Here is a 14,140-nt window from a genome sequence, read left to right on the forward strand (position 1 = left end):
TACTACTATCATGATGCAAAGAGGAGAGAGATTGGAAGGATTTCTTTTTGTTCAAACTACAAAGGATTGTACTGTGTTGAAAACTACCAAATGATAAATCATATTAAACATATCACAATGCCTTTTTAGAAAGAAAATATATGAAGCTGCATTTGCGTCTTGATCTCTTCATACTTTTTGGCCAAGCTATTAGTATGCCTGGATCATAGATTTTGCCTCACCTGTTATTTTTATCTGGGAGGCAGAAAAGAAAGTCCCCGTGGGGTCAATTCCAATACTACTCTATGGATTGACTGTTGAATAACGTTAAGAAGAGGCTGTTTTTACAGTCTGCCTGGAAAGCTAGTAATATACTTGCATGTGCATTCTTGCACACACTCCTCTCATTTTCAAACTTGGGTGTCTTAATTTAGGTCTCTAAATCCATTATTAGGCTTTTAGGTTACATGACTTTCAGAAGCATGGAGCACTCAGAATTTCTATTAACTTCAGTGTTTGTGAGTCTCAGCTCTCTGCATGAGAGAGGTCCAAACCAACTCCCATTTAAACCAATTCCCATTTAAGTCAATGGAAAGACAATTGTTGACTTCAGGGGACATTGAATCAGACCCTGAGTGTGTAAATTTTGGCAAGCAAATTTGAAATTGTTGGCCACATATTTGCAGCTGATTTCCATGTGAAAAATTGCAGCCTACTTGCTGTATGCCTACTATTCCATCTCTCCTGTGACTTAATTTACTATTCTAAACCCCTGAGTAACTTCAGACTGCTGACATGTTTAAAAATATCAACGTGCCAGCAAAATGTTGCCTTTTCTTTTTTCAGATGTGAAATCCCCCCCGCCCCCTCCCAAAATAACCCATGACCAAGATGGGCAAGTGGCAACTTTTCTATATATGAAAATATCATGGATTTAAAGTTCATTATCTTGTGGGCATGCACCACTAAAAATGGTGGTCTAATTTTTCAAAACAGTGACTCATGATTTTGGTTGTCTGACTTGAGACAGCATTTCAGAAGTGCTGAGCACCTTCTCTCTGAAAATTAGGTTCCTGAAATGTGTCTAAAATTGGTACACCCAATATCATTGAGCACTTTTGAAAATGTAGACCAGCAGCTTTATAACACTGGAAAGAAAAGATACCCAACTTTCCCCAAGACGCACCACTCACTTCTAGCTCTAGAAAAATCACTGACACAAAGCCGGCAGAGGTGAGATAGCTGCATTCTGCACCAGCTGCCCCCTCCTCTGGCATATGGAGAGAGAAGTAATGTGTCCAGGGTATTCTAAGGGTGAAGAAAAGGCACACTAGAGTAAAGCTTGGCTACATGTGATCCTCCACTAGCACAAGGTCACTTATAGACTTTAAGCAGTATTGTGGGTCAGCTACTTTAACATGTCAAGGCCAGGCAGCACAGGATTATGGATTTCTCCATGCAGTGCTACCTTCCACTGTGCCTGAGCTGAGCTCACACATGGTACAGAATTTATCCCATTGCCTTTAAATGTGTGACATATTAATGCTATTTTAGTCAATTTAAAAAGGGTTTTATGGCTCCCTCTGAGCACTGCACAGTTGAACTCATGACAATGAAGGCATCTGGCTTTGCAGGTAGAGGGATACAAAATCCAGTCCTAATTTCTTATTGAAGAGTTTCTAAAACATGCCTAATTTTTTTGCTCAGTAACAAGTGGCATGTCCAGAATACATGATGGTGTGGTGTGCTATAAAGGTTCTATTGTCATGAGTTTGGAATGATCTGCAGTGGTCACTCTGTTAACTGCAGTAGTCCACAAACCCCAGGGCAAGTTACCCATAGTTCTGAATTGTGCAGACAGCCCTGATTTTTAATGAGCAGAAACATAAGTTATTTTCATGTACTTGCAAATACTATTATAATTCATGAGCCGTATCAATGCTTCAGAAGTTAGAAATTAACTGACAATTTGCTGTGTTCCAGAGGCAAAGCAATAGCCATGCAATAGACAAACTAGGGCACACCTAGTTTATCACCTATTCTGCTTAAAGCATTTTTGGACTTTTTGGCATGTTTCCTTTTTCTGTATATACAGATAACCTGTGCATTGTAAATGGATCCCCTCATATATTTACAAGTACTCAGATTACATTTTAAATTAAACTGAACTTGTAGAATTGAATAATCTAACCTTAAACAACTAGAACTGTCAAGGGTTCTTTATCTCCATTCAAAGAGAGAAAATACCCAAACGTAAGCAACTACTAAAGTTACAGTTTTACATTAGGATTGAAAAGGACAATATCAGGTGTTAAATGTAGTTTCAATATTGTAGAACTGCAGTGAACTGTTTTCCCCGGGGTGAGTCAGGAAAACATGCCTTGCATGCTAATTAGCTTTAGCTCATGAAGTGCTTGCCATTGGCCTGGCAATATTATTGGTGAGCCCACTGTTACATGCTTGTCATATGAAGCTAATTTAAATAAAATATTAAAAATTGCACTTCTACAGCAGCATGATGCGTAATATTTTCTCAGACCTAGCACATTCTGTTACAATCTCATTATGTGTGTGCGAATGTTTTTTAATGGAAAGGTCCAAAGGAGTTCAAGAGTGGACTGAGACACATGCCCAAGAAAAAATGAAAAAGGAAAATCAGATTTAGTATCAAATCACAATAGCCAGATTTTCAGACCTTGATGCACTGGTATGATGGTAATCGGGCCATTGCATTTGTTCGAGAACTGGACCTCAGGCAGGGCTCGGGGTGGCATGATGCATCACCATGCAAGAAGAACACTTAGGTATTCCAAAGAAACAAACCAGGTTCAAAAAAATAAAGTAAATCAAGGGACCCACCTTGAGAATTTGTAAACCACAGATCTCCTGCAGTCTCCATGCTCAACACATTTAGTTCTTGAAGCTTTTCTCTCCTACCCTCTGGATGCTCCCTAACACTTAAATGTCCTCTTTAAAGATCAGTGACCAAAACTGTACTCAGTACTCCAAAAGCAGCATGGCAAAGGACTTGTATAGAGGAATCATCTCCTTTGTTTTCCAAATGTATTAAATCTCTTATCTATACATCCAAGCACCCTGTGATATTATGAGTTATTACTGTCAAGAAGATGGACATTGACGGCTTCATTGCAGTTGCCACATGACACTTCTTCTCACAGAATGCCCCTCACATCAGTACTGTCTAGGGATTGAGTGCTGTCTGGCTACTGTTGTAGTAATTTTCATGGCTCTGGAATGTCTGTTTAATAATAATTAAGGTGCAGGGCATTAATGACTGGTTAGAAGGAATTGATGGCTTATGGCCTCTACTGAGCCTTTCACCCTACTCAGTCATTAATCCCAGGGAAATGCCCTGAAGTCAATATTGTTATTATAAATGAAAAATATGAAATATGGATTTTTAAACATGGCAATTGCAATTGGTATGTACACAGCATCGCTAGAGTAGTTGCCTATCAAATTGCTCTCAACATTCAGTTTAATTCATAATTATTATTTTTTGCTTGATTTTCAACCTTGCTTTAAAGGTTGTTAACCTTACTTCCCCATTGTCTATAAAGGGAGGCTGTAGTGATTAGCTCTAATACCTTAGATAGCTAAATACAACATATTATACACATAGTGTTACGAACTAAATTATTTTACATGTTTTGTGGGTGGTGCTCACCTGATGCACCTAAAGACCAAATTCTGTTTAGCCATAAAACAAGCACAGCATGGGCAGTGGTATGGCAAACTTCCTCAATGCCTCACCAGCGTGGCTCAAACTTGATGCAGACAGGCCATGTTTAATGGTGAGAAAGTCATCCTGTTTCCATGCCCATGTAATCCTTAGTTTGACTGCTGGGACGGATAAGGATGTCTGCCAGGAAAAATTATAGTATTATTTTTATTAGATAAATACATGGAGTGTCCATCACTATGGAGTGTCTGGTGGTAACTTGGTGGAAACCATGTGTTGCTGATATAAAGAACATGACTCTACTAACAAACTATAAGCATAACATTTTTGGTGGAGAATACGACCAGGGGTTCTCAAACTGGGAGTCGGGACCCCTCAGGGGGTCACAAGGTTCTTACATGGGGCGGGGAGGGGAGTTGCGAGCTGTCGCCCTACAGCCCAAACCCCACTTCCCTCCAGTATTTATAATGGTGTAAAAAGTGTTTTTAATTTATAAGGAGGGGGTCGCACTCAGAGGCTTTCTATGTGAAAAGGGTCACCAGTACAAAAGTTTGAGAACCACTGTGATAGACTATAGCTTAAAACTGTAAACGTCTAACAATCTGATCCAAAGTCCATGGAAGTAAATGTAAATGTAAATCTATTTCCTGACTTTGGTGGGTTTTGGATTAAGCCCTAATGTTGAACAATACTTCCTTTGTCACATAATGGCCCATATTCTACCCCATCATTGTGCAAACTCCCATTGCTTTCAATGAGATATCTGTGTCTGAAATAAGGGTAAACTACAGCAACTTTTTGTTTCTTTTGTACTATTTATTATACTTAATGATTTCACATTTTGATGATTTACTATTCTTTTTAGCAACTATATTTTGTAATTGAAGTCATTTAAAAATACATTGTAGAGGGCCCAGTACCATAGCGTCCTGGTCCATGATTAGGGCTCCTAAGTGCTATGGCAATACAAAAATAAAATAAGATAAAATAAAATAAGGCAGAGCGTGTAATTGGAGTAAAAACTTCAAATTAATGAGTTATAGGCCTGGTCCAAACCCCCGCTTAAGTCAGTGGGAATGTTTCTGTTGGTTTCAGTGGGCTTTGAATTATGCCTTGTGTTTCCCAGTTCTACTCCCCGGGGCAAATCACTTAGAAGCTGATTCTGATCTCATTTCAGTGAAGCAAGTGGAGTTCCTGGTGTAACTGAGATTAGAATCTGCCCTTAATCCTTCAGGTTTTGCCTTTATTAGAATTTAAGAAATCTTTCCATTGTTATCTCTGGTTCAACTAAATTAGTGTTAACAGCCCAGGTTTGGGTTTAATTTATAATTTTATTATATCTACATATTTATGGCCCCAATCCTGCAGAGCACGTTAGCACCTGCCTAACAAGTGAAATCAATGGGACCACTCAGGTTTGCAAAGTGACACACCTTCTCAAGAGCTTGGCAGGCCTGGGACCTCTGTCTCTGTATGTGATTATAAAATATGGTACAGCTTCATTTTGTGCAACATCCTCAGTACAAACTCTACCACAAAGTGCTTTATAGAGTTAAATAATAAATAATAGGAGAGAGAAATATATAGGCAAGGCAGGAGAGAGATGATTGCTGATGAGATTTGAAAAGAGATGAAGATGAAGATGGAGGTTTTAGGAATTAAATATTAACACCAAAGAAAGCTGGATTTGAATGGAACTGATTGTTTTTCTCTGCTGTGGAATTTCACGGCTTTATTTCCTACCCACTGGCCAGGGATGCCAGGCTTCCTGTCAAAACGCTCAGTAAATTCACTGTACTTAGAGTCTATTTTTAAGAGATGGCAAAGGATCGCAATTAGCTAACTACAGCCCTCTCCGATTCCAAACGTCTGCTTTGTCCTCTGATTCACCTTTCTGCTTATTTACTGACTCTTAACAATTCCCATAGGAAGCTGACTGAAGCAATGGAAAATGCATCGGCAATCCAGCCCTCTCGCAAAGATGGGAAAGAACTACCACTGAATTGTGACCTGCCACCCTGCACACGCGGCTTCAGAGCCCCATCAACAAGCCGCTCTTCCTTAGAGATAACAGCAGAGAGGCCCTGGTGATGCAATTTGAGATACAGGAAGAGGAGATGGGAAGCTGCTTTAAAACAGCCCACAGTCTGCTAAGCCTCACTTTAGTGGACTTCTCCTAGCATTTGGCTGGCAGCACAGTATTCAGGAAAATGTTCTCACTATTTCTGCAGGTGATTTCCAACCAAGTGGTGGAGATGAGAAAGTAGAGTAACTAGGATGGAGTGAATCATTGAGAAGTCTTTCCTAGGATCAAAGGCGTGTTGGGAGGGAAGTTATTTTAATTGTGCATCTGATAGCCTGCAGTGTAAGGATGTCCTCAGGAGCCAGCCTTACTGGCTGATAAAGTACTTTTTTCAATAAATGATACAAGGGAGTTCCAGTATGAAAGACAAGAAGGTAGGATCATTCCACAGCATAGACTAGAACTAGTACACCATGGTTACACTTCCTGCCATGTAATAGCCATAGTCTCATACACGTTTAGATTTTTTTCTGGTCTATATTGCATTCGTTATATAGGTAAGTGAATCTTAAGAGACTGATAAGAGGATTAGGGTGTAAGAAGGGCTTTACATAGTAAACTGTTCTCTTCAAGTATCAGGAAAGTGGCAGCTGCTCTCCCCGCCCTCCAAGTACCCTATAATTCCCGCATTTGTTCAAATCCGGGAGGTTCTGACGTGAGGTCAGAATCCAAAGGTGCGGAGTAAAAGCAAAGTCAATGCAAACTGGTGCAAAGGTCGTTGTTCGTCTCCCACGTGACTCTCTGGGCTCTCCTGAAGAAATGCATCGGGGGTATCACCTCAGCGAGGCTTCTAGCCTCTTCCCAGACACCTGCCTCTAGCATTTCTCAGTTCCCCTCATCTTTTATTTCCAGAAGGGCTGAGCCATGTGTCGGATTGTCCCTTTCATCCCCACTGGAACGCTCTCTCCCCAGGTGGCGGGCAGCTCCTCACTCACAACGGGCCCGTTGCTGCAGCTGGGGGTGGGGATGGGCTGGGGAGAAAGAGGCCGCAATGTACAGGTCAGGGCTTCGGAAGGGAAGGGGAGGAGCAGCTATTGCACCTTGGCTCGTGTGGGAAACACCCTCCTCGCGAAGGACCGTGTTATATAACCGAAGGACAGGGAGCAGTGGCCAGCTACAGCTGCAGTGGGGTGCTCCGGCTGTGCTTGTTGGTACTGTCAGCCTCGGAGGCATCGCTGGGGCTCATGTAGGCGCCTCGCTAGAGGGATTTTGCTTTCCAAATCCGCATCTCCTTCGCTCATACCCACACTGCCCACCAAATCGGATTTTCCCCTTGGTGACAGCGCCTGCCCGTCAGCTGGATGCTGCAGGGAGCCCGTGCGCCCCGCCGCGCTCTCTCGCGGGCGCTGTCAGGATGCACCGGCCCCTCGTCTCAGGTGGGGCTCCATGGGCTCCTCTTCTGAGGGAGAGAGTTTTCTCGTAGGACGGGCCGGGCTTTCTCACAGGGCGCGGGAAGGGGGGTCTCCCTGGCGCCTGCAGATTTCACAAGGCTGCGCGAGGAGCTTCTCCCGGCGCCCGCTTCTCCCCTGCTCTGCAGAGCCCGCACCTCACCCCTCCCGCTCGCCCCAGCCCCACCGCTCCTTCCCCCCCAGCCCTCCTCTCATCTCTGCCCCCTCACTCCCCCTGCCCCCTCCACCCCGCTCCACTCCTCCTCCTCCTCCCCCTCCTCCCCCTCCTCGCTCCTCTTCTCCCGCACGCTCCCCTCTCGATTCCACAAGTGCCGCTCACTTCGCTCGGCTCGCTGGGAGCTGCCGGGGCTGGGGAGCCCGCCAGGCAGGGGGCGGCTCGGCGCCGCGCTCCTGCCCCTGCTGCCCGCGCGGACCAGGCTGCTGCAGGCGCGAGCGGGCTGAGCGAGCGCGTGGCCCCCCGCCCGAGCCCCTGTATGTTCGGCCCCTGGCGCAGCGCAGCAGCCAGCAGCTCGGGCGGCGGCGGCGGCGGCGGCATCGCAGCGGCCGGGCTGGGAGGCAGGATGCAGGGCTTCCTCCGGCTGGCCCTCGGCTGCTTGGTGGCGGACCTGCTCACGCTGGTGTGCCGGGCGCAGGAGAAAGCCGGGCAGCACCTGGGCAGCATCGTGGTGCTCTCCGGGGGGAACCACTCCAGCTTTGGCGAGCACGGAGACGCCTCGGAGCCGCCCCCGACCCCGGACTTCTGCCGGGGCTACTTCGACGTGATGGGCCAGTGGGACCCGCCGTTCAACTGCAGCTCGGGGGAGTTCGTCTTCTGCTGCGGCACTTGTGGCTTCAGGTTCTGCTGCAAGTTCAAGAAGACCCGGCTGGATCAAAACACCTGCACGAACTACGAGACGCCGGTGTGGATGAACACGGGGAAGCCCCCTGCCCGCATCGACGACCCCCTGCACGACCCCACCAGGGATAAAACCAACCTCATCGTCTACATCATCTGCGGGGTGGTGGCGGTCATGGTGCTGGTGGGGATCTTCACCAAGCTGGGGCTGGAGAAGGCGCACAGACCGCAGCGGGAGCACATGTCCAGGTAAGGCTCGGCGCCAGGGGCCCCTCCCCCCACCCGGAGACCATACCGGAGCCCATGTGTTCCTGCTACGCGAACGACTCCCGCCAGCCGGGCTTTGCGGCAGGGCCAGGCTAGACAGACCAACTTTGGAGGGCAGGGCTGCGCCCCAGACCCGGCTTCTGACTCACACGGCCAGGAGCACCAGGCAGCACTGCTGAGGCTGCCCAGCCACTACCCCGCTTTTAAGCTGCAGTGCTCGCCTCCCTCCCCTCCAAGAGCCAACAACTGTTCTTGGAAATATTGTCTCAGAACAAAAAAGCCCAAGTCCAGGCACAAATGCGGGGTCTGAATCAGCCTCAAGGGGGGCTGCTGGGTCTCCCCGTCAAGCCCCTGACAAGGTTTTTACTTCTCAACAGAAGGATGTAAACAAATCCCATCCCTCTCTCCCTCTCTCTCCCACTGCAAAATGGTGTTGACAGGACTTTCCCACCCCAGCTCTTTGTCCTGGAAATGAGGTTGGGGGGTAGAGAGGGAGAGACCAAAAGGGACCTATTGTGGAAGGGTTCTAACGTTTAATATAACCCAGCTGCCTGCATATCAAGCCTTTCCCCCGCAGTTGCTAGAGAGGCAAACTGTAACCAAATATGGAATGTAAAAGTCTTTGTCCTGTGTGTGTTACACTCGGTGTGTCCACCATGCAATGGCTGGATTACATCAAAGAGAACCTCCCCTACCTAGAGTGAGGCATCCTGTGTACTTGCCTGCTCCAGGGACTGGCTGCCTGCTGGTGGGCAGCTCAGGACACAGCCCAATTGCTCTAACATCATACTCCAGCACCCAGATTGATCCCTTCAGAATCAAGGGATAAGATATTTGTCCAGTTTTCAGTCTGTCTGATTCATTGCTAATCCCAGACACAGGAAAGCAAAACAAATGGGGAAAGACAGTTGCAGATTTTTTAAAAAAAGCAAATAGCTCCATTAAAGAGTCTAAATTGATTCCAGCATCTTGGTCAACTTTGGAAATGAAATACAGTTGCGAGGACAGGTTCTACTAGCCATGCAGCATGGCAGAAGGTTTTCTATCTCCCTGACTGGTGGTTGATAGAAATGGAGTAATTCACAGTCAGAGCTTTAAAGCTTGGCTCAGGAGTCACCCTTGGAAAGATAGTTCATGAGATCGACAACACCTGGAGCCTTATTACTTGTCCAAGTTTCTGTATTGCTTTGTGATTAACTGCCTCCCCTGAAATGAACAGGGAAGCCACCAAAAATAGTGCTGCAAATGCATCACCAGTTCACTAGCAATTATTTGCTATTTATATCCTGGCTGATACAGATTCATTTTACTACTGAGGAACAAAGCAGACCATAGAATTTTTAGTCAACTCAACACTGTGTGTCTGTGGTAATTTTGGAGAGACTGTCTTTTTGTTAAGCAGGGTATAAATAGTAAGACATTTTGAGAATCCTGACCCACGAAATTGATAAAAAGAATACATGAATCCTGAAAAAAAATTATAAACCCTACTCTGGATCTGTTAGCCAAAGCTTTGGTAAAATAGCTTTATTCCCATCTGCCTCAATCCATTTATGTAGTGTTTACATGCAGGTAAAACAGCAGGTGAGTTTAGACACTTCATTTGCAAAAAAACCAAACAACCAAACACATGACAGAGAGACGGTGAAAACAGTGCATCCATCTCTGTTCGGCTCTGGTTAGATCAGTCAGTCACATTTCCAGTAGTAGAAATATTTGGTTTAAAAAATCTCTAAAAGGATTTATCTATTTTCTCTCTATCAGATACAGGTATGAAGGGTTCTGAAATGATATTTCTATCCCTAAGACTATGGATACAGAATTATAGGGGATGGAATATCATTCTAAGCCCCTTCAGACCTGTATCTATATAGATTAGATTGCTGAAGCGGGTCTCAGAAAGGATAGTTTTTGCCCTGATTAGTTAATATTGTTCAAACTCATGTACTTTTTCATTCATCGATCTCTTAAGGTAGGATTATTTCAGAGGTTGTAGGAACCTACAAGAGTCAGGATGATAATGGAAAAACAGACGCCCACTCAGTACACACAATGGATATTCCACAGCTGTTAGGAAATCACTACAGCTTTTTCAAAAGTTCTCATCACAAACATACAGGGTGGGATTTTTGAAACCATCTAGGGAATTTGGATGCTTAATTTAATTTTTCACACAGTAGCTGAGATTTTCAGAGACTGCCTAAGGGATGAATGGCAATCTCCTTGTCCTCAACCTATTTTACCAAAGCACCATATCCTGGCTTGTTTCAGGGTTCTGGGGGAGAAAAAAGGGGGGGCAGAGCTCTGCACAAAGTTTTACAATGTAAACATAAGTACTTGCTAAAAAACATTTCATAGTACCAGTAAGTAAGACACTATATATCCTATCTAGATATCTGCCTTCTTATATGGCACCAATTCCCATGAGGTCTATAAGAAATGAACATGGCTTCCTATGCTCTGCCTACATTCAATGTCATTTTTGAAAACATAAATTATAAAGCCCTGGTCATGAGTGAGTTAGTTAGGCCACGTTGAAATGATGGACTTGATGTTAGAAATCCTGGTTAAAGATTTTACCCCACTATTTTTCATTAAAGTAGTTTGCTTGGTTTCCACTGCTTGCTGTGTTAATCCATTTTGGCTGGTAGTGAGAAGCACACAGAAGCTGATTTGCTTTTTTATTCCCTCATTTGACAGTGTTTCATCTTCTAGGCCAGGCTGAGAGTATAGCTAACAAGGAGGGACACTATTGCTTTAGCTTCCTTAACTAGCTAATGGATACCTGAAACACTTTAATCCTTTTAACTTTATAAACAAAGTCACTTAAAGAAAGAGTGGCATTACTTATCAGAAATACAATACACAATATACTGGTGTGCCTATTTTATTACTAATGACCAAAACATGCAAAGCTTTATTTTTAATCACATTACATTGCTGAAAGCTGCTTTTAATCTGAAATTTTGTATATGCATGTAGGGAATAAGAATGTTGTCTAATTTAGGGCTAGACTGTATCATTCTTACTCATCTTGAGGAGTACTTTTTTATGCAGACAGTTCATAGATCTGCTAGCAAAGTAAGGTACTTATGTGAACAAGGGTGTCACAATCTAGCCTTTAGAATTATCAGGTATGGTTTCTTTTACCATACACTGCACTCTGCTTGCTATAATATGAAGACATTGTTTTGACATTAAATGGCCATTTTGAAGTTTTATAGATCTTTTGTCAGTTAAAATGCAGAAAAAACATTGACAAGATAAGCAGACTTATTCAGTGAAAACCATCAAACTAATTCATACCTTTTTAGGGATGTTTTGTAGTTCCTGTAGTTTAGACAAACAAGGCAAAGTGTGATCCTTGTTATATTTTAATATAGTACTCTCTTTAGATTGTGGTGTTGGGTGAAGGTGGAAGAAGATAAGGGGAGGGGGAGAAGGATGGCTCTTACATGGTATGCTTCCCATAGGATTCTAAAGTATTGTGCATTCCTAATTCCTAATGCTACCTCTTGGTCTTCTTTAGGTAAATTTGTTCAAAGTTAAGAGAATTAAAGTGTTTCCTTTATCCATAGGCAAAGAAAGAGAACTAGTTTCCTTTATCCATTCCATCCAAGAAAGGAATATAGTGTCCAAGAGAGCATTAATTCTCCCTCTCAATCTTCTATCTCCTATGAGAGGAAGTAAGGTGGAGGTAGATGTGGTGGTGGTGGTGGGAAGACTTATGGTAGGGTATCCCCCCTTCTGAAGGAGCTATGTTGCCAGGTGAGATGGGGAATCTGGGTAGCAGTGGAGAGAGGTCTGTCTCCCCAAGTTGTTGCCCTAAGATGCAGTTGGATTTTTCTGTAAATAAAAACACAGTATCATATACTGCCCCCCCTTCACATGGGAGATGTGCACATAAATCAAGAGCAGTAAAGGGCCTAAAGGCCAAAGTCTGCAATCAGATCTGCACTGTATAGCTCCTGTTTTTGTTATAACTTATCTGTTTATGATAGTTTGAAAGCAGCCTCCTGAATATCTTATGAACCCACCTGAATTTTCCCACCCTCCAGAATGCGCTGATTTTCCAAAAGGAGTGTGGAACAAAATAGTCTGGATTGCCAAAATACTGAAATCCTTTGTGTGAAATTATTTCCCAGATTGGTTTTGACCCACTTTTGGAAGCAAAACAACAACAACTAACATTTCATGAAGTCACATCTGTATGAGCCTCTTCAAGCTTGTAGCCATAAGGGAGTTGCCTGACTAGATATGCTTTATAACTTCTTAAAACAGCATTACAGATCCAGAGAGCAAAATCTTACAATAAGAGATATCCTGAAGATTTGTGACACTCTTAAATAGCTTTGGGCTGATCTGATAGGTGGAAGACATTGCTCCATATATTTGTGATTTCTATCATTATCAGTGTAGGGAACAGACAAACGTCTCTGATTTGAAGATTATCATCTCATCCTGTAGAATGCATTTTCTTAAATTCATTAAATGTGAGGCATATATATAGTGCGAATATAACTCTCTTATTTATTTCATTTCCCAGTGAGACCTTTAATGACACCTTCTTCAGATATTTATAAGATAGTACCATTCTACCATTCTTTATTGTACTTGATGGAGATACAATACAGAAGCAAAGTCAGCAAGTGAAAAACTATATATGGGTAAAGAGTAAAGACATGGTCATATTTACTCAGGTTAGCCAAATGCGTGGAGGGAGAAGCCCTATGAAACAGCCTGTTGTGTCGACATAGAGTTTCAGAAAAACAAGCACCCTAAACCAAGTACTTTATGTGGTCGTTGTGATACATAAACATCCACTACCATTTAAAATTACATGAGCAAATCCTCAAAAGGGTAGAATGTGACTCTTAATCTGTAATATTCATTAAGACAATAATATGTCATCTATGTTTGATCTCCTATATATGTATCTTTTTTCTTGGGTTCTATGAGGTGCTGAGCATTCTTAATTTTCACTGATGTAAATGACAGATAAGAGTGTGCAGCATCTTGCATGAGATGTTCAGCTCCTTGAAAGATCAGGCCCTTTACTTGAATATTACAATATAAATTGAGGTAACGTTTTGTTAAAAAACAAACAAAACAAAAGACATCCTGCAGATAAAGAGGTTTCTTTCTTTTGTCCTGGCCTTTGACATTCTTAATGCCTGGTTGATTATTCCGTAATTAGCAAACAGGCACATATTTTTGAATTAGTATTAGACAATCTAAATGTGCCCAGATTTTCTAAGGTTTGGATTTTAAAAGCAGTTTAAAATAATAGGAGTGGGATACCTTACTCCCTGAACCCCCTTTGAAATGCTGAAGACTTCATTGGTATTTTCAAACACAGGGAACAGTTAATCTGGTAGCGTGTGGGATGTTATTTAGAGTATATAATGAATAATATTTACAGTAACATTAAAGGCAACAAAAAGGCCATCTCTGAAAGCCTGGTCTCCTAGACTGGGGAAATACTAATCCATGCATTATGAGATTACACCATTTTAACTCCCAGAATGAAGGTGAGACCTGTCATTTGCATTTCTTCCTTTTCCAAAAATGTGTCCAGCTGCCTCTTGAATTAAATCTATAATGCTGACAAACAATTTGTTTTGTATAAACAAATTCTGCATACATTAATTAGATACGAGTGGTCTCCCAGCTTCAGTCCATAACTTGTTTTCAAACTGAGGTTTGTAATAAAATCCTTTCCTTTCAGGATCATATTGTACATACACCTATGAGATCTCTGCTAGTGGCCTTTTTCTCAGCTACGTAATACAGCTCTGCTACTCTTGCTGTATAAGTATTGCTTCATATTGAAGTGTTGCTTCAGTACCTTAAATAATTTTGGT

At 43.0% G+C, this 14,140-nt stretch overlaps 1 protein-coding gene across 2 annotated transcripts in view; it reads left to right on the forward strand.

The window, feature by feature from the left end:
* Positions 1-7,464: 7,464 nt before the first annotated feature.
* The window catches only part of SHISA9 (shisa family member 9), a 248,845-nt gene continuing 242,169 nt past the window's right edge, over positions 7,465-14,140 (forward strand). The window contains exon 1 of one of the 2 annotated variants that reach the window (XM_048867059.2): positions 7,465-8,258. In XM_048867059.2, coding sequence (XP_048723016.2) covers positions 7,648-8,258 — 611 coding nt within the window. In that variant the 5' untranslated portion in view covers positions 7,465-7,647. The remainder of the gene's footprint in view (positions 8,259-14,140) is intronic. The other variant, XM_048867060.2, reaches the window with a different exon arrangement.

This window comes from Caretta caretta, chromosome 10 (assembly GCF_965140235.1).
Source record: "Caretta caretta isolate rCarCar2 chromosome 10, rCarCar1.hap1, whole genome shotgun sequence".
Classification (NCBI taxonomy): Eukaryota; Metazoa; Chordata; order Testudines; family Cheloniidae; genus Caretta; species Caretta caretta.